This window comes from Misgurnus anguillicaudatus, chromosome 23, assembly GCF_027580225.2.
Source record: "Misgurnus anguillicaudatus chromosome 23, ASM2758022v2, whole genome shotgun sequence".
NCBI classification, from domain to species: domain Eukaryota; kingdom Metazoa; phylum Chordata; class Actinopteri; order Cypriniformes; family Cobitidae; genus Misgurnus; species Misgurnus anguillicaudatus.
Window position 1 is genome coordinate 20522251 of NC_073359.2, and position 19279 is coordinate 20541529.

The window sequence follows — 19279 nt, forward strand, 5'->3', positions numbered from 1 at the left end:
TACCGCACTGAGTATAATCTTTACTAGTATATCCACCAAAGATGTAGCCTGAAAAGTTGTAGGCCACGAGTAAAGTTGGACCCTGACGGTCACAGAGCTGGTGGAAAGCAGCAGCATTATATCCATGAACAGACGCTTTGAAGAGAAGAGTCAGATCCACATTACCCAACAAGACACAGAGCTGCTGCTTTTGTTTAGTGGTTAATCTAGGTGTGAGGGAAGCCAATGTGTCACATTAATGCAAATATGTATATAAATGTAACATTTCAGGTGAAAGATTTCAGCACAATATTAGGGCCTGTTCAAAATGGCACACATCATGTGGACTTTCAGTCTCGTGGCCTTAAATTGCGCATGCTAGATTAGTCTACGAGTGCATAGGCTGTCCCATCTGTCATTTTTATGTTCCGAAGTGTGCTCATCAGCACCCCCTTTGCACCATGGATGCTTGTGCACTATACCAACAAGTCTTTGCGAAGGAAGGGAGGAGTTGACACTGATAGGCAACTTCTCTTTCTATTTCCGGCGTGACGCTCGAGTCTGTCCCAAAATATGACTCCGGGGGCACCCTAATGGACTCACCTCAGTGGGTCCCTAAGGTCTGCAGTGACATGATGTCATCAAAGTGTGGACTCTGACGTAGTCCATAAATCCGGAGTGTGCCGTTTGGGACAGGGCCAAAATCCTTAAAGGAATAGTCTACTCATTTTCAATATTAAAATATGTTATTACCTTAACTAAGAATTGTTGATACATCCCTCTATCATCTGTGTGCGTGTAAGCGCTGGGGCGCGCTGCGATGCTTCGATGGCGTTTGGCTTGGCCCCATTCGTTCAATGGTGCCATTTGGAGATAAAGTTAGAAGTGACCAAAAACATCAACGTTTTTCCTATTTAAGACGAGTAGTTATACGAGCAAGTTTCGTGGTACAAAATAAAACGTAGCGCTTTTCTTAGCGGATTTAAAAGAGAAACTATATTTTATGGCGTAATAGCACTTTTGGGAGTACTTCGACTCGCCTGAAAAGTCCGCTCCCCTTCTCACTCTCATAATGGGAGAGGGAGGGTGTTACTGCGCCGGGTCGAAGTGCTCCCAAAAGTGCTATTACGCCATAAAATATAGTTCCTCTTTTAAATCCGCTAAGAAAAGCGCTACGTTTAATTTGTACCACGAAACTTGCTCGTATAACTACTCGTCTTAAATAGGAAAAACGTTGATGTTTTTGGTCACTTCTAACTTTATCTCTAAATGGTACCATTGAATGAATGGGGCTAAAAGCCAATTTATACTTTTGCGTCGGGGTTACGCCGTAGGGTACGCCAGACGCTACGCACGTAGGCAACGCCGTCATGAGCATTTATACTTCTGCGTTTGTGTTGCTCTGCAGTTACCGCCGAAATGCGTAGGAGGAAACAATGCATTCACGCCGACCAATCACAGATCTTGCGGTCCACGTCGTTTCGACGTGTAGTTACATTTTTGAGGAGGTGCACGTCAGGTACTGCGAAGGGTACGGCGACAGGGTTCGCGTCTATGCGTATGTTACGGCGTACCTATAACGCGCACCTAACGCAAAAGTATAAATTGGCCATAAGCTGCTAAAGCGTCGCAGCGCGCTCCAGCGCTTACGTGCACACACACAGATGATAGAGGGATGTATCAACAATTCTTAGTTAAGGTAATAACATATTTTAATATTGAAAATGAGTAGACTATTCCTTTAAATATTGCACTATTTTAGGTAACATTCATTTTTAGTTGTGTCACAACTTATTGTAGACATTTTATTGAGTGCACTCATTTAACTTCACAATGCACAGTACTAATGAGTGTACAACCGATGTACACTCAAAGCTAGCCACTCGCGCCTCAATAGAAGATGGCGCCTGCTGCGCTGCTTCCGGTGAGCTCAAGTGTCCGATCGTTTTCATTCACTCATCCGTGGAAACTATATTAGTGTACTAATCTAGGGAATAGTGGGTATTGGGGCTATTTCGGACACAGCCCTGTTGTATTTTAACCATACTTTCTTTACGTCACCATACACGACGTCAGGCGTGTGTTGATGCCTAGTTCAAACGAATAGGAATCAGCCTATTTAATTGGAAAATCCCAAATATAAAAAACGATATCAAAACATTGTTTTTAAATAAAGTTTTTTATCACTAACCGGTTATTAAAATATAACTTATTAAAATGTTTAAACGGACTGGCCACTTTCCGGATTAAAATAAAACATGGCAATACAATTGTGTGTGTATAATATCCAAGTCAATAAAACATAACCATTTTTTATTGAATGTTAACAAAATATTTAGATAAACAGTCTTTCTTACCTTTTACAATTCAAACTCTATGCATGAATCAATAAAATGCTTATAGTATACAGGAATAACGCAGAGGAATCTCATGCAATCTCGAGTCCCGCTTTCTCTTTAATTCCCTCGGTTTGTTTTCCATTTGTGCCAAGTTGATTTTCGCCCCCTAGCGGTTGGTGAATGCAAAGAAGGAAACTAAAAAAGTTAATTTTAACCCATTACTGTATTAAATGAGTGATTAAATATAGTACTAAACAAACTGATTAGTTGATGCATGCTGTATTATGATCATGTTATTATTTATGAGTATTTAGAAGCAGAATATACTTTGATTATGTTTATCCTGCAGCTGAGACTTTAAGTAAAAAAATCCTCTTGAAGTAAAGCCTTGTGTTTTTTTTACCTTTCAAGAGTGTGAAACTATTGAGCATTTGTTACATTACAGTTTTTTACTTTACAGCTGTTTGTGTAACATTGGTGAAAGGCAGGCAGAGGATCCAAATATCCTGTCATTAAATTGTTTAAAAAATGAATGTAAAAATGACTTATTATCCCTAAAATATCTATCCAAAGACATTCATCCCCTCTGACATTTAGGTCTGAGTCTCTTTCTTTGTTAAAAAAAATATATATGTATTTACTCCCCCCCTTCCGTATTGTTATTGTATTGTTCATTAAAAAAATCATTTTTTTATTTTATTTTTTATAATTTGTAAGTTCATGATTTTATTAAATTGTGCCTACAAATGGTACACACCGAAGACATACTTTTTTGAATCTTAAAATATGCTTATTGTTATTCCCTATTTGATACACTGTTGTTGTTATATTAATGCAAAAAAAAGGGATGTGCATTGTGCAAGATGCTTATTCAATTTGAATGACCTTGGTTTGAATTAAAGGCGGGGTGCACGATCTCTAAAAGCCAATGTTGACACTTGAAATCACCTAAACAAACACGCCCCTACCCCAATAGAATCTGGACCTTCTTTTGATAGACCCACCCCACACATATGCAACCCATACAACAATGCGGGTTAGTAGACACACCCCTTACTGCTGATTTGCTACAGATGTGTTTTGGTACACTCTTCCAGTGTTTTTGAAAAATCACGCACCCCGCCTTTAAAGACTCTTCTTTAGAATTAAAATTATTCTGCAGTGTCTCGTTGAACATATGTTTGTTTATTAAACATACTGAAACAAAATGAACATTTCTATAGGTGCCATTTTAAACACTGATTGCCCGTTTGTTGCATGTAAATGAACATGTTTACAGGTTATTCTCAACTTACAGAACTTGAAGTTTGAACAATAACTTCTATTGAATCAGGTATTTGAAATGTAATTTTTATGGCCTATCAGCTTTTTGCTATGGCAATATCAAGATCACTGCTATCTACTGTATACTTCAGTATTAATTGTTGAGTAAATGCAATATATAAAAATTAAAAAATAAAGTTATTTTAGGCTATATGTTTGTTTGGTCTTCATTTTAAACAATTCTAAAAGAAAACTCCTCATTATGAACATCATCCTCATTAATGTGAAATCTTTCTGTAGCCCAAAACCAAAAAATTAAACATACATGTAACTATCTACAGTATATCTTCAAGTAACACTTAATAGGCATTTGTTCTAAACGGCATCAGCAGCATCATCCAAATAATCTTCAGCATAGTTGAGCATCTGCTGTACAGCGGTGAGAAGCAGGAGATCACAGTTGAGATTCAGTTCAAGCTCCTGACTGTAATTCTTCACAGGTAACACACAAGACACAGGAACACCCAGTCGAGAGCTGACCTCCTGTACCTGTAGAGTCAATACAAATCTCTCAGTCCATCTCTCACACTTTCAGCTCCATATCACACAGTTTCAGCTCTGGAAGATCTCACCTTTGACTTAATGTAGGAACTGACATAAACATTTTGAAGATCCTCCTCCACCAGAGGACACGCCTCATCTACTTTAGTCATCAAGACGATCTGAGGAACACCTGATAAATGTTCAATTAAGCAAAGATATGAGTCAACAGCTTGATTTGCAACACACTTTTACATTTTAAAGATGCTTAAAGATATTGCGATGGCACAATAATAACAACTGACTGCATGGATACAAATAGTCGCTCTGTGATAATGTTCCAATGACCAATCAGCATTAAGTACCAGAATCATGTGTTTTATAAGTGCAATTACCCATTGAGTTCACTTTTGTGCGTATGGCTGCAAGTTTTTCCTCCAGTTTGCTGGACATGAGGGAGATTTTAGTGACGTCTATCACAAACACCACACAGTGGATCTTCTCTTGTAGAGATGAAGGTCTGGGGGACTTTTGCTCATCAGGATGAAATGATGCTATGGGGTTGAACTTAAGCAAAACAATTAATACATTAAGAACTAAGTTAGTTCATTTGGACACAACCGTCTAATTTTTATGGTCATCTTACTTGATATCGGTCTGGTATGAGACCCTGAATGATGCTGCTGATGTCCTCAATATCCAGACCTGCAGCTGTCTGCTCCTCCAGTCCCATAGTGTCACACAACACAAATGGCAATGGCTTTCCATCACGCCCATCTTTCAGTGGATATGTGCGAAACTAAAAGAGAATATAGGGACCAAAACAATAAATCATGAAGAGATATTTAACACTCTTCTTAATAAAGGAAGCTTTTATTGCACCTGTGTGGTGAGACTGGTGCCTGAAGATCCTGCCATGGCTTTGTTGGTCATGCGACCCATGAAGATGGAGTTGATGGAGTTGAATAAACTGGACTTTCCAGCACCTACAGGACCAATCATTAAGATTCGAGCCCGGTTCACAGAGGACACCTTGTGGGTCTTTATTGATTTCATGAGCTCTTCTCTTCGGCTACAAAGATCACATATTTATAATTTAAGAGTTTTGATATCAGATTACCACTGAAGATGAACAACTGAGAAATTAAGGAAATGGGTGAAAACTTACTTAGCTGTCCACACAACGTTCCTCCATGCTTTCTTCTCAGGACTGACCTGAGAAACTAAAAAATTTAAAAATTGTTATATAACTTCTTATTGAGCTAATGTTAGCAATAGATATGAATAAACTAAGTAAGATTAAAGTTCTAAACTTTACATTAGTAAATGATTGACGTACTCTGCTCAATTTTAAACACCTCGCATTCAATCAGGTTCCCATCGTTCCCGTACATTAATGCAGTATTAATGTTGAATGCATGACCTCCTTGATTATACACAGTTGGTTGGTTGTTATAGCAAAAGTGCAACTGTTGACCAAAGTTGGGTCCTCTGGAGTCATCAAGACGTGCGTGATGTCCACTGTTAACTTTGATGCGCACAGGGATTTTGCCTTGAAAGCTGAACAGGAAAGCATCTTCATCAGTAACGTACTGCCCGCTCTGAGTATAATCTTTACTCGTATATCCACCAAATATGTAGCCTGAGCTGTTGTAGGCTACAAGTAAAGTTGGACCCTGGCGGTCACAGCGCAGATGGAAAGTAGTTGCATTATATCCATGGAGAGACGCTTTGTAGAGAAAAGTCAGATCCACATTACCCAACAAACCACAGAGCTGCAGTTTTTGATTTTTGGTTAATCTAGATGTGCGAGAAGCCATGTGTCCTGAAAAACAAAAGATATGCAAATACGCATTAACATGTAAGCAAATCCATATGTATATCAAAATTTAAATAATACATCATATTACTATTGTCGTATTTCAAATTGGTTTAAATTGGTTTTAATGGGAATTGTACTGGTTTTAATGAAACTAATGGTATCTGTTGGGTTATATTGGTGGGATGTTATCTGGTGGATGGGAACCAATAAAACAATACAATAAAGAATTTTGTGATGTTTTCAAATGTATACTTTATATAATGGTATTTGTAATGGAAACCATTGAAACGTGTTTTTAGCAAATGTGTTTACTTTAAAATACTTAAGCACGGTAAGGGGCCAGTCACACCAAAAGCGTTTATGGCAGTTGCAGGCGCCTTTTTTGAATGATATTCTATGGGCAGGGCGCGTTTGTGCGCCGAGCGCCTTGCGGTTTTCTGCCGCCTGCCGCGCACGCGTTTTTGAAGGAGCGCTGAGAGCGGAGAAGCGCCTGACGTCATTCGCGTCTTCCATTGTCCAATCGAATGAGGGGAGAGGCGGGCCTTACGTTGTAGTGAGGGAAGTTTACAGTTGCTTTGAAGAACCGGACTCCACTCGCTCACTCTCTCCTGCGTGTTTGTGCACCTCTCACCCTCAAACAAGGTCAGAGCAAGCGTCCTCCTTTTAAAGTTTCTGCTAATATGACAGTTAACAGCAAAAGAGCGCTCACGCTTCAATATTTGATTGACAAGACAGCTGACTCGGTGGTTGCTTAGCAATATGAAAAGCCGCGCCGCACTGCTCTTTTTTAAAAAAGGCAGTGCGTCGCGCCTTGCGTTTGCAAGCGTTTAAAGAGCTTTTGGTGTGACTGCGCCCTAAATGTATTTTTACTTTAACTTTGATTTTAGGTAAGACACTTTAAACAAAATAAAAATTTCTGTCCATAATATTTAGTGTATTTTGAAGCGGACTGCTGATGCATATGAGTTGGGGTCTTCGCCAAAACTTAATAAATAAATAAAGTTGAATGGTTAATTTTTGTGAATTTAGGGGCCATCTCTAAAGTAATAATGTAGGCATAATAGTATTTAAGAGTTTACTTGGATAAGTATCAAAAATCTAAAAAGTGTGCATTATAGCTGACAACCACATGAAAACAGTCGTTTTTATGACTATGTTTGTTGACTTTAAGTCATTCTTTTTAAATGTTGTTAAAAGTAGAAACGTGTATATTATAGAGTAACTTTAGAGACGGTCCCTAAATGCACCACCATTAAATTTTCAATTACTGATAAATCTAATCCCTTATCCATGTCTAATTTGTCTATCCATGCTAATTTAACAAAAAAGGCTTTTGTTGTCTACAAACAAAACAACATTTATCGAGTAAGTTACACGTAAGGTTTAAGTACATCACAAGAATACAACTTTTGTTATGTCGAGATCACAAGAAAACAACTTTTGTTATCCCGATATAACGCGAAATTAAGCCGTGATCACAAGAAAACAAGCAAGCAATAATTAAAAATAGTACACGATTCCTTTCGGCTTCCGTAGAAAATCGATTTAATGGGATTGACATTAAATCGTTACAATAAAAATGTGTTTACTTTCCCAATCATATAAAACCTTCTTCACTGAATGTTTAACAAATTATTTGGACCGACAATCTGTCTTACCTTTCACAATCAAAAGTCTCTATGCATAAATCAATTAAATGCCATGTGAACCTCAAGCAGTCGCCCTCTTTCTCCACCTCCGTCTGTGTTTCCCATCTGTGTGCTGCTGGAGTTTGCTGTTGTTTACGCCCCCTAGCGGTTGCTGAATGCACGGCAGGGAAATCGTACAAAAGTATTAAAAAAACATTGACTTAAATTTAAAAAAGTGAACTAATGCATCACTGCATTAAATCATTGTAATATCTGTAGTATCCGCTGTATAGACGGTTTTGAGCAGTAACAACAACATAAACAAGCGGCTGTCGCGAACCGCACGTAACTTCCGGTAAACTCCGCTAAGAATAAATAACAACAAAGTTCTTTAAACGTAGTTTATTTATATAAAAAGCACAAAAAACAACACATACATTACCTAGGAAACCAAAACATTTGTTATTTTCGACGAGGCATTTGTTCAAGAGATCAGTTTAGCAACTAAGTAGTCAGACCATTAAAAAAACGAAACAGGAAGTAAGGTTCGGATCCAGACGTGTATCACGTGCGTCCGATGAAACTGTCTATAATGATCATCTTATTTTGAGTATTGAGTAGTAGAATATACTTCAATAATGTTATATACAACCTAACCTACATGACAATCCTTTCTCATTTCAGAAATATTACAAGTATTTGCAACACTACACTGTGCTGGAGCTTTAGTGTTATCTATACATTATATATTACATTTAATAAATCAATAAAAGTAGGCTTTATTAAAAAAAAAACTTACACAAAAATAAATCTCTTGTGCAAAGATTGTTTATTAAGCATATTGAAACAAAATTAAATTACAATTGCATTTCTATAGGTGCCATTTCAAACACAGAATCCCCGTTTGGTGCATGTAGATAACATGTTTACGGGTTATTCTCAACTTACAGAACTTGAATTTTATTAGATATATTTTTTTACAACACTGCATGTTTGCCACCTCTATTTAAATCAAAGATTTGAAATGTAATTGTTATAACCTAACATCTTTTTGCTACGGCAATGTCAAGATCGCTACTATCTGCTATATACTTCAGTAATAGGTGGACTTCTGTAAATGCACTATACAAAAAAGTCAAATATTTTTAGGTTGTGTTTAACTTCACACAATTCCACCTTATTATGAACATCATCCTCATAAATTTGAACTTTTTCTTAGCCCAAAAACAAAAATGTACATACACTTCACTATTTACAGTATAACTTCAAGTATAGGCATTTGCTCTAATGGGCATCAACATCATCCAAATAATCTTCATCATAGGTGAGCATCTGCTGTACATCGGTGAGAAGCAGGAGATCACAGTTGAGGTTCAGTTCAAGCTCCTGACTGTAATTCTTCACAGGTAACACACAAGACACAGGAACACCCAGTCGAGAGCTGACCTCCTGTACCTGTAGAGTCAATACAAATCTCTTAGTTCATCTGACACACTTTCAGCTCCATATGACACAGTTTCAGCTCTATAAGATCTCACCTTTGACTTAATGTAGGAACTGACATAAACATTTCGAAGATCCTCCTCCACCAGAGGACACGCCTCATCGACTTTAGTCATCAAGACGATCTGAGGAACACCTGAAAAATGATCAGTAAAGCAATATTGAGATATGTATTTCTATATGCAACGCACATGTATACATTTTGAAGATGCTGCCACGACACAAAAAACCCACAGCTATTGACCAATCAGCATTAAGAACCAGAATCATGGTACAACTTACCCAGCGAGTTCACTTTTTTGCGTATGGCTGCAAGTTTGTCCTCCAGTTTGCTGGACATGAGGGAGATTTTGGTGGCGTCTATCACAAAAACCACACAGTGGATCCTCTCCTGTAGAGATGAAGGTCTGGAGGACGTTTGCTCATCAGGATGAAATGATGCTATGGGGTTGAACTTAAGAGAAAAAATTTATGGTAAAGTACATTAAGAATCAACTTCAACTAGTTCATTTGGATACAACCGTATCATCTTTATGTTCATCTTACTTGATATCGGTCTGGTATGAGACCCTGAAGAATGCTGCTGATGTCCTCAATATCCAAACCAGCACCTGTCTGCTCCTCCAGTCCCATAGTGTCACACAACACAAATGGCAATGTCTTTCCATCATGGCAATCTTTCAGTGGATATGTGCGAAACTAAAAGAGAACATTGACGTGTTATAGGGACCAAAACAATAAGTCATGAAGAGATATTTAATGCTCTTCTTAATAAAGGAAGCTTTTATTGCACCTGTGTGGTGAGACTGGTGCCTGAAGATCCTGCCATGGCTTTGTTGGTCATACGACCCATGAAGATGGAGTTGATGGAGTTGAAAAAACTGGATTTTCCAGCACCTACAGGACCGATCATCAGGATTCGAACCCGGTTCATAGAGGACACCAGGGGTTTATGATCTTTGATGCACTTCAAGAGGTCTTGCTTTTGTCTATGGAAGCAGTTAAAACTTCTTATTTAGAGGTTTTTGCTAGTTGCATAAAATAAGCAACAGTTTGAAAACAACATTTTGTAAAAACATACCCGGGTATCCACAGAATATTTCTCCATGGCTTCTCTCTGATTGGACCTGCAGTGACCTGTGAGACAACTGGAAGGAATATATTGAATGATGATTAAAATGTGCTGTGAAAGTATAAACAATGTTAATGAAGTCCTAAATGTATTTTTTTAAGTATTTAAAAAAAACTTTATTCTGACTTACTCTTCTTCACTTTGTACACCTCACATTCTCGGAGCTGAGAATCGCATCCATACATGGTTAAGGGATCATAATCAAACGTGAAACTTGCATATCCCAAATTTTCATCGTCATGTACCAAAGGTTGATTGTTATACATAAAGTAGAACTCTTTGCCAAAGTTGGGCACTCCAGAGTCATCCAGACGTGCACGACTCCCATTACTTATTTTGGTGGAGACAGGGACACCACCATTAATAGGAAAGTGGAACAGAAAAGCCTCGTGATCAGCTATAATCCTACCGCACTGAGTATAATCTTTACTCGTATATCCACCAAAGATGTAGCCTGAAAAGTTGTAGGCTACGAGTAAAGTTGGACCCTGACGGTCACAGCGCTGGTGGAAAGCAGCAGCATTATATCCATGAACAGACGCTTTGAAGAGAAGAGTCAGATCCACATTGCCCAATAATACACAGAGCTGCTGCTTTTGTTTAGTGGTTAATCTAGATGTGAGGGAAGCCATGTGTCCTGAAGAACAAAACAAACATACATTAATATGTAAACAAATTAATAAATGTATATATAATAAAAATATAACATTTCATGTAAAATATTTCAGGAAAAATTAGGAGTTTGAAATCTGTTGTATGTCTAATTAGTTTTGACGTCAGCGTAAGTGACGTCCCGACGCGTGTGTTGATGCATAACCGGAAGTCGATTTACGAAATAAATTAATAGTGTTTTCATCACCAAACGCGTTTGTTAAAATTAATTATTTAAATTGTTAACATTTTTAAATGAACACGCGACTTTCAAGATTGAAATAAAGCATGGCAATACAATTGTGTGTATATCCTAGTCAAATAAAACGGACATCATTTTATATTGAATGTAGTGCTAATATTTGAATGAATACTAAATATTTACATGAACAGTCTTTCTCACCTTTTACAATGCAAACTCTCAATGCATGAATCAATGAAATGCTTATAGTTTACAGGAATAACGCAGATGAACCGCAATCTTCCGCTCTCACTTTAATTCCCTTGTCTGTTTCCCATTTGCGCCAAATTGATTTCGCCCCCTAGCGGTTGGTGAATGCACGGCAGGGACACAAAAAATTTAAGTTAATTTTGATGCATTATCGCATTAAATAAGTGTAGGTACTGAACAAGCTGATTAGTTGATGTCTGCTGTATGATGTTATTATGAGTATTCAGTAACAAGATATTAAACAACTATAGGATCCTTTTACACATCTTCTTTACAATGCTCTATGCTGGAGCTTTAGTGTTTAATCTATGTATTATTTTTACATTTAATAAATCAATAAAAGCAAGTGTTACCTTACAAATTAACAAGGGGAAAGGGTTTTTATTTTTTTAATTTTAAATGGTGATTTTGTTTGAGTAATACCACCACTAAAACAAATTGAATCCTGTAATGGATATTATTGAAATGTGATTTTTAAAAGCACTAAATGATATTGGCATCCATAGTTTGCTTTACCCAGTACCCACGTTACGTTTATTGTCAAATCATCCATTTCTTAGGCGTCTCAAATTATTTGTAGTGTTGAAATAAGTTTATTTATTAAATATAATAAAACAAATTAAGTACACATAGGTGCCATTTCATATATATATTCTGGAAATAACATATTTATGGCTAATTCACAACTTACAGCACTTGAATTGTATAACATTTTAAGTATACATCTTTAAATTACAATTAAATTAGATTTAATGAAGGCATTGAAATGTATTTTTAATAGACTATCAGATTTTTGTCATGGCAATGTCAAGTTCACAGGTATTAGCTGAAAACTTCAACATTATTCAGTATATCAGCATCATCATTCGTGGGTGTTGTGTCTTAATGGCAGTGTGATGATCTACCTGGACAGTAACAGTATTAAAAAAAATAATAATGATTACATTATTGCTGGACGAAGTCCTGGAAATGCAGTGTACACTTAACAACAAAAAATTTACATAAGTGAATAACTTTAAGCAACATTGGCATCAACATCATCCAAATAATCTTCAGCATAGTTGAGCATCTGCTGTACAGCGGTGAGAAGCAGAAGATCACAGTTGAGGTTCAGTTCAAGCTCCTGACTGTAATTCTTCACAGGTAACACACAAGACACAGGAACACCCAGTCGAGAGCTGACCTCCTGTACCTGTAGAGTCAATACAAATCTCTCAGTCCATCTCTCACACTTTCAGCTCCATATCACACAGTTTCAGCTCTGGAAGATCTCACCTTTGACTTAATGTAGGAACTGACGTAAACCTTTTGTAGATCCTCCTCCACCAGAGGACACGCCTCATCGACTTTAGTCATCAAGACGATCTGAGGAACACCTGAAAAATGTTTAATTAAGCAGAGATATCAGCAGCTTAATATGCAACACAAATTTACATTTATATGGCACAAAAATGACAACAGATACAAATAGTCACTCTGTGAAAATCACAGCTATTGACCAATCAGCATTAAGAACCGGAATCATGTGTTTTATAAATGCACATACTCAGCGAGTTCACTTTTTTGCGTATGGCTGCAAGTTTTTCCTCCAGTTTGCTGGACATGAGGGAGATTTTGGTGGCATCTATCATGTAAACCACACAGTGGATCCTTTCCTGTAGCGATACAGGTCTGGAGGACTTTTGCTCATCAGGATGAAATGGAACCATGGGGTTAAACTTGAAGCAAAACAATTTATGGTAAAGTACATTAAGAACCAACATAAAACTTCAATTAGTTAATTTTGGATACAACCGTATCATCTTGATGTTCATCTTACTTGATATCGGTCTGGTATGAGACCCTGAATGATGCTGCTGATGTCCTCAATATCCAGACCTGCACCTGTCTGCTCCTCCAGTCCCATAGTGTCACACAACACAAATGGCAATGGCTTTCCCTCACGGCCATCTTTCAGTGGATATGTGCGAAACTAAAAGAGAATATAGGGACCAAAACTATAAGTCATTAAAAGATATTTATCACTCTTATTAATAAAGTAAGCTTTTATTTCACCTGTGTGGTGAGGCTGGTGCTTGTAGATCCTGCCATGGCTTTGTTGGTCATGCGACCCATGAAGATGGAGTTGATGGAGTTGAAAAAACTGGATTTTCCAGCACCTACAGGACCGATCATTAGGATTCGAACCTGGTTCACAGAGGACACCAGGGGTTTATGATCTTTGATGCACTTCATGAGGTCTTGCTTTTGTCTACAATAGCAGTTAGTGCACAATTAATTTTTGCTACTATCAATTGTGCGTGACAAAGCAGTTGCAGATTATGAAATGAGCAAAAGAGTGAAACAACATTTTGTGAAAAAGTACTTTTCTGTCCACAGAATATTTCTCCATGGCTTCTCCTTGACTGGACCTGCAGTGACCTGAGGTACTGGAGGATTAACAACTGGAAGACAAATATTGAATAGACGTTTGAATGTGTTTATAAACTATGATAATAAATTGTATGTCCTAAATGTATTATTATTATTATAAGTAGTGATAAAACTTTTTCTGATGATTGACTTACTCTTGTTCACCTTGTACACCTCACATTCACAAAGCTGAGCGTCGTTTCCATACAGAGTAAAGGCATCATAATTAAATGTGTGGTCTCTATATCCCATCTGTCTCTCATCATATAGATAAGGTTGGTTGTTATACATAAAGTATAACTCTTGGCCAAAACTGGGCCCATTTGAGTTATCATTCCGTACATTATATCCAGGAGTGATTTTAATGGAGACAGGGTTCCCACCATGAGTAGGAAAGTAGAAAAGAAAGGCCTCAGAATCAATAATATTCTGCCTACTTTGAGTATAATCTTTACTCGTATATCCACCATATATGTAGCCTGAGTTGTTGTAGGCTACGAGTAAAGTTGGACCCTGACGGTCACAGAGCTGGTGGAAAGCAGCAGCATTATATCCATGAACAGACGCTTTGAAGAGAAGAGTCAGATCCACATCACCCAACAACACACAGAGCTGCTGCTTTTGTTTTTTGGTTAATCTAGATGTGAGGGAAGCCATGTTTCCTGAGGAACAAGAGATATGCAAATATACATTAACATGTAAGCAAATCCAAATGTATATTAAAAAATAAATAATACATCATATTACTGTTGCTGTAATATATTGCTGAAATGTCCCATATCCTAAGGACCCGCTTTGGTTTGTCTTTTTTCAGATTTCTTTCAACATATATATTACAACCAAATATTTTCTTTGAACATGAAGCAGTGTAATTGTCCACGTTTTTAACAACAGGTTCCAGTTACACATATTAAGTATTACCCAGCGCAGGGCCGCATTAATGCATGGGCTTACCTGGGCTTAAGCCCAGGGCCTCGGGCTGGGAAGGGCCCCGAGATGCCGGAAAAAAATATCAACCGCATTTTATAAAAAGTTGATAGGCTACTCCCTTTAAAATTATGCTTAATCGCTTTGCTTTGAATGTCCGTGCGTGAATGCAGTTCCTGCGCAAGAAAATCTCTCACTTACTGTAGGCTACCCTGCAGTCATTAGTGAGCTTTTTAAAATTTCTGTCTGAAATAACCATTATTGCATTTCTGAAGGCAACACAAAGACAGCTTTCTGATAAAGTGACCACAGTGCCTTTCAAGTGATGAACAAAGACGAAACTGAGGACGCGTTTTTATCTTAATATGAAAGACAACGTGTATATAAACATTCATTAAATGACTCCTCATAACATTTTAAAGCCAATATGTACAGAACAGCACACAAAGATATTACACAAAACATTTTTGATAACTAAATCTAATAAATAACAAATTAGATTCTGGGAAGCCTATAAGTTCAGCGATCTTATTTCATTTTGAGATTTAGCGGGCAGGGAAATAAAAGACGAGAAATTACATATAATTTGTTACTGTAAATTATAAAAAACAAGCTTTATATACAATTCCTTAGACGGTTCATTTATAACCAAAAAACACTGAAATTAATGATTTTATAGACACTATATATGCTTTATTATTTTGCACAGAAATATCTGATTGCTTTGATCATCTCTGTATTCACTTGAAACACGACTCTTATAACATTTGTTTCAGGAATCTCTTTTCTATCATTTGAAAGTTAACACCGACCATAATATTAAATCACAAGAGAGACCAACCCGGAGAGACAATTGTGTCAGATTCAGTAGAGATATTTTTGGTGTCATCACAAAAAAAAAAAAACTGCTTACCTGTTTTGTAGCTCAACCTTTGACAAGTTAAGCAACCTTTTTAAAAACATTTTAAAACGTATACTTGCCGAAAAAATCCGTTTGTTGATGTTTAGTTTGATAAACCCCTAAATACGATCACGCAGAGCACCTAGCACGTTCGGCTAAATTTAATGTGACAGCATGCAACAGCGCAACATCGACACAACGGAAAGCAATCCATAACTTACAGAACTTAAATTAGATCAGAATTTACCTTTACATTTAATAAAAAATAAAAACAAAATGAAGTCAGAATCAATAAGGTACAGAACATGGGTGCAAAATGCCTAAATGCGCAGGGGAATAAAACACAAGCCACAAATTGTTTAATCAGATAACACTAAATAATCTATAAATTAAATAAAAACAAGGAAATATTAAAATTAATTTTAAAATAACGAAAGTTTAGAATTGCCTGTTGAGTGACATTTTCTACGCGTCCCTTATTTAGAGACGCAAGCTGTTTTGGAATTAATTTAAAATCTTAAAAACCCTGCTAATATCAAACTTCTTTAAACCCAGATGTAATAAATACCCTTTTAGTTTTTTTTCTTTTTATTTAATTACACAAGACCAAAAAAAACTTGATAAAATGTTGCACTCTGATAATAAAATATTAATGAATATCTCAGTGTGACTCCGGTAGATGATCTTTTAATTACTTCTAGTCGAAGCAAGCTTTATGGTCAATCTAGGTGAATATAAAATAAATAAGTAAATAGATAAAAATATGAAAATGTAACATTTTAAAAGCTAAATTTAATCTGAAGATTACTATGAAATGAATAAAAATTAAAATAAAGTAAGCAAATAACAACTGAAACATTGGATTAAATCTTTCTAATTACCTTATTGTTTAAAATCATGTTGCTTGTTTTGAACTAAGTCAAAACTGATTTTTAAATAATAGAGAATACTGTAATTGTAAACGAATATCTGATTATTTATTTATTTAGGTGAAGATATTGTAAACGAATATCTGATTATTTATTTATTTAGGTGAAGATATTGTAAACGAATATCTGATTATTTATTTATTTAGGTGAAGATTAATGAGAGAGTTTTTTTATTAAACAATTCGATATGTTGGCACAAACGCTGTATGGACATAGATAATAATGAGCTCCGCAAGTTTGTTGTAATGCTTAATATGCTTTTGTAAATTCTTGTCAAAACAGGTGTTTTTGCGTTTCGGATCTATAAGTCAGCGTGAGTCTTGTTGATCTTAATAACTTTTTTACATAAATCAGTGCCCGAACTTTATCTCCCTTAATATCTCTGTAAACATCAAGCAAGTCCTGCATTTTATTTTCAAATTCCTGCATGTTTTTAAACCGAAACCAAGATGACGTCAGACATGTGGATGTATGAGTAGTATTAGATTATATTTCACTCTAAGACAACTTACAAATAACGATCATTTTAGATGTTTAATTAGTATATTTATATCGCTAGACGAGGGATTAATGTAGGCTACTTATTTTTTTCTGAAAACATTCCACTCATTAAGACAGAATGGGTCTCATGATGGAACTGTGCTGACAGACACAATAAACGTTTAAAGGTGATGTAGCCTACAGTTTTGTCAATGTGCTTTCAAGTTTGTTATTTTAATGCTACAATAGAATTATGCATAGCACATAGGCACAAGCTGTATGAGCCTTTAAAAATGAGATGTTTGCTTTCCATGCATAATAGTAACGAGATTCAAGTTTTTGTCTATTTGATTAAAATTTTGTATTATTATTTTTATTAAATGTTTACAGTTATTTAAGTTATAATTATAATAAAAAGCTAAAATGCGTTTAAAATTAAATTTTCATGTAATATGACAAACTTCCGGTTTAAGACCCGCCCACTTCCGGTTCCATCAGAATACAAATACAGATACAAATAATTTTAAGACTGTTACAGATACAAATACAGATACAAATACTGACTCCGCTGCACACCGCTAGAATGTAGGCTGCAATTCTGGCGGACGAAGGGCCACACAAAATGGTAAAGCCCAGGGGCCCCTTATAATGTTAATGCGGCCCTGCAAACACATAACGTTCCCTTATGGTTCCCACTTGGTTGAATTTTTTTGGGAACCAAACACTGATCTATATAAATGACCAGTGGAACCAAATAAGCACGTTCGGGAACGTTCCTTGTAGGTTATATTTATAATAACCTAGAGAGAACGTTCCCAGAACGTTTCTTGTAGGTTTTTAAAATATAACAAATTAAAGTTTATAATGGATTGTCTTTTTTAAGGCAACTTGGTAAAGCTCACAGGTGCAGCGCAGTAAATGCCCACTCCTCTGTGTATTCACTACTGTTGCTATCCATCCAATTTTTTTTATTTAGGAAATTAAGTAAACACATCATATGGCGCAAACAACAAAAAATTTGATCATCAGGTCTAAGTATGTTAATGGGAAATCTATTGGTTTTAATGAAACTATAATGGTCTCTGTTGGAATATATTTGCACTTTAAACTTAATAAAATTTTGACAAAATTACTTTAAACCATGATTTTTTTTTACGTCAGGGTACACGAGTTGAGTCAAGCTCAATTCAAACTAATAGAAACAAAAGGATTATAGAAACCAATATATCTAACAAGAAACGAAACCGAAACCAGTGCGAGTGCAACTAACAAGGCTCTTAAAAGTAATGATTTTCTTAAAATACAACTTAACTTATTAAACATTTTATTCTAAAAAGCTACTTTTAGGACTTACATTAAAGCATTACAATAAAAATGTGTGTTTCATATCCTAGTCATATAAAATAAACAATCTTTATATTGAATGTTTAACAAATATTTAGACCGAAAATCTGTCTTACCTTTCACAATGAAAAGTCTCTATGTACGAATGAATGAAATGCTTGTAGTTTGTAGGAATAAAGCAGATGAATCTCCAGGAGTCTCCTTCTTTCTCTCCCTCTGTCTGTGTTTCCTATTCGTGCCGTTAGTTTGTTGTTGTTACGCCCACTAGCGGTTACTGAATGCACGGCAGGGAAACCATAAAAAGTTATATTGACTTGAAATGAAAAAGTGAATAAAATGCATCACTGCATTAACTGAGCATAAAATAATTAAATGTATTATTTGTAGTATCTGCTGTATGATGATCATGTTATTATTTATGAGTATTGAGTAGCAGAACGTACTTCAATAATGTTATATACAACAAAATGACAATCCTTTCTTATTTGAAGAATATTACACATCTTTGTCATACTTCACAGGATCTTTAGTGTTATCTATACATCATGTGTTATATTTAATAAATCAATAAAAGTAAGACTAATTTAAAAAATAATAAGAGAAGTGTCATGCTGTAAGTATTTTGTTCAATATCTCCATTTAAGTAAATAACACCATTAGCAGGTTCAGATGTGTTTGATTTGGGTTGGAACTGAATTCTAAAGGACAGGTGGTGAACTTCAGGAACAGGAATGGAAACGTATGGTTTTTTTAGAGCAACTGCAAATTTTGGGAGGATGGAAATGTTACATTAGTGCCCATAGTAACATGTATTTTCTAATATGTCCTTTATCATTCAATATATCCAAATATCTCCATAGCTTTAGAAAAAGACCAACTATATGCCAAATGTACAGAGGACGCTAAGGATCTGTGAAAAGGAAGACCTGTATCATTGTGTGGGTCAGTGTTAAAGGGATAGTTCACCCAAAAATAATA

General features: G+C 36.0%; 3 protein-coding genes across 4 annotated transcripts; all 3 read right to left on the bottom strand.

Annotated features, from left to right (window-relative positions):
* Positions 1 to 3482: 3482 nt before the first annotated feature.
* LOC129453336 (interferon-induced protein 44-like) lies at positions 3483 to 7860 on the bottom strand. Of its 2 annotated transcripts, none has more exons than XM_055217545.2 (8): positions 7653 to 7860; positions 5461 to 5946; positions 5290 to 5344; positions 5004 to 5193; positions 4768 to 4920; positions 4517 to 4688; positions 4214 to 4314; positions 3483 to 4130 (listed from the first exon to the last, which is right to left on the bottom strand). In XM_055217545.2, the coding sequence occupies exons 2-8, from the start codon at positions 5939 to 5941 to the stop codon at positions 3957 to 3959; spliced, it is 1326 nt and encodes a 441-aa protein (XP_055073520.2). In that variant the 5' UTR covers positions 5942 to 5946; positions 7653 to 7860; the 3' UTR covers positions 3483 to 3956. The 2 variants fall into 2 exon arrangements, with proteins under 2 accessions (XP_055073520.2, XP_055073519.2); XM_055217544.2 differs by having other exon boundaries at positions 7602 to 7858.
* Positions 7861 to 8383: 523 nt separating this feature from the next.
* Positions 8384 to 11420, bottom strand: LOC129453333 (interferon-induced protein 44-like). Its single transcript, XM_055217541.2, has 8 exons — positions 11261 to 11420; positions 10337 to 10843; positions 10156 to 10222; positions 9868 to 10063; positions 9621 to 9773; positions 9357 to 9528; positions 9110 to 9210; positions 8384 to 9026 (listed from the first exon to the last, which is right to left on the bottom strand). The coding sequence occupies exons 2-8, from the start codon at positions 10836 to 10838 to the stop codon at positions 8856 to 8858; spliced, it is 1362 nt and encodes a 453-aa protein (XP_055073516.2). The 5' UTR covers positions 10839 to 10843; positions 11261 to 11420; the 3' UTR covers positions 8384 to 8855.
* A 445-nt stretch (positions 11421 to 11865) lies between these two features.
* LOC129453330 (interferon-induced protein 44-like) lies at positions 11866 to 18575 on the bottom strand. Its single transcript, XM_055217530.2, has 8 exons — positions 18418 to 18575; positions 13876 to 14382; positions 13674 to 13752; positions 13364 to 13559; positions 13128 to 13280; positions 12855 to 13026; positions 12584 to 12684; positions 11866 to 12500 (listed from the first exon to the last, which is right to left on the bottom strand). The coding sequence occupies exons 2-8, from the start codon at positions 14375 to 14377 to the stop codon at positions 12324 to 12326; spliced, it is 1380 nt and encodes a 459-aa protein (XP_055073505.2). The 5' UTR covers positions 14378 to 14382; positions 18418 to 18575; the 3' UTR covers positions 11866 to 12323.
* Between the last annotated feature and the right edge of the window lie 704 nt (positions 18576 to 19279).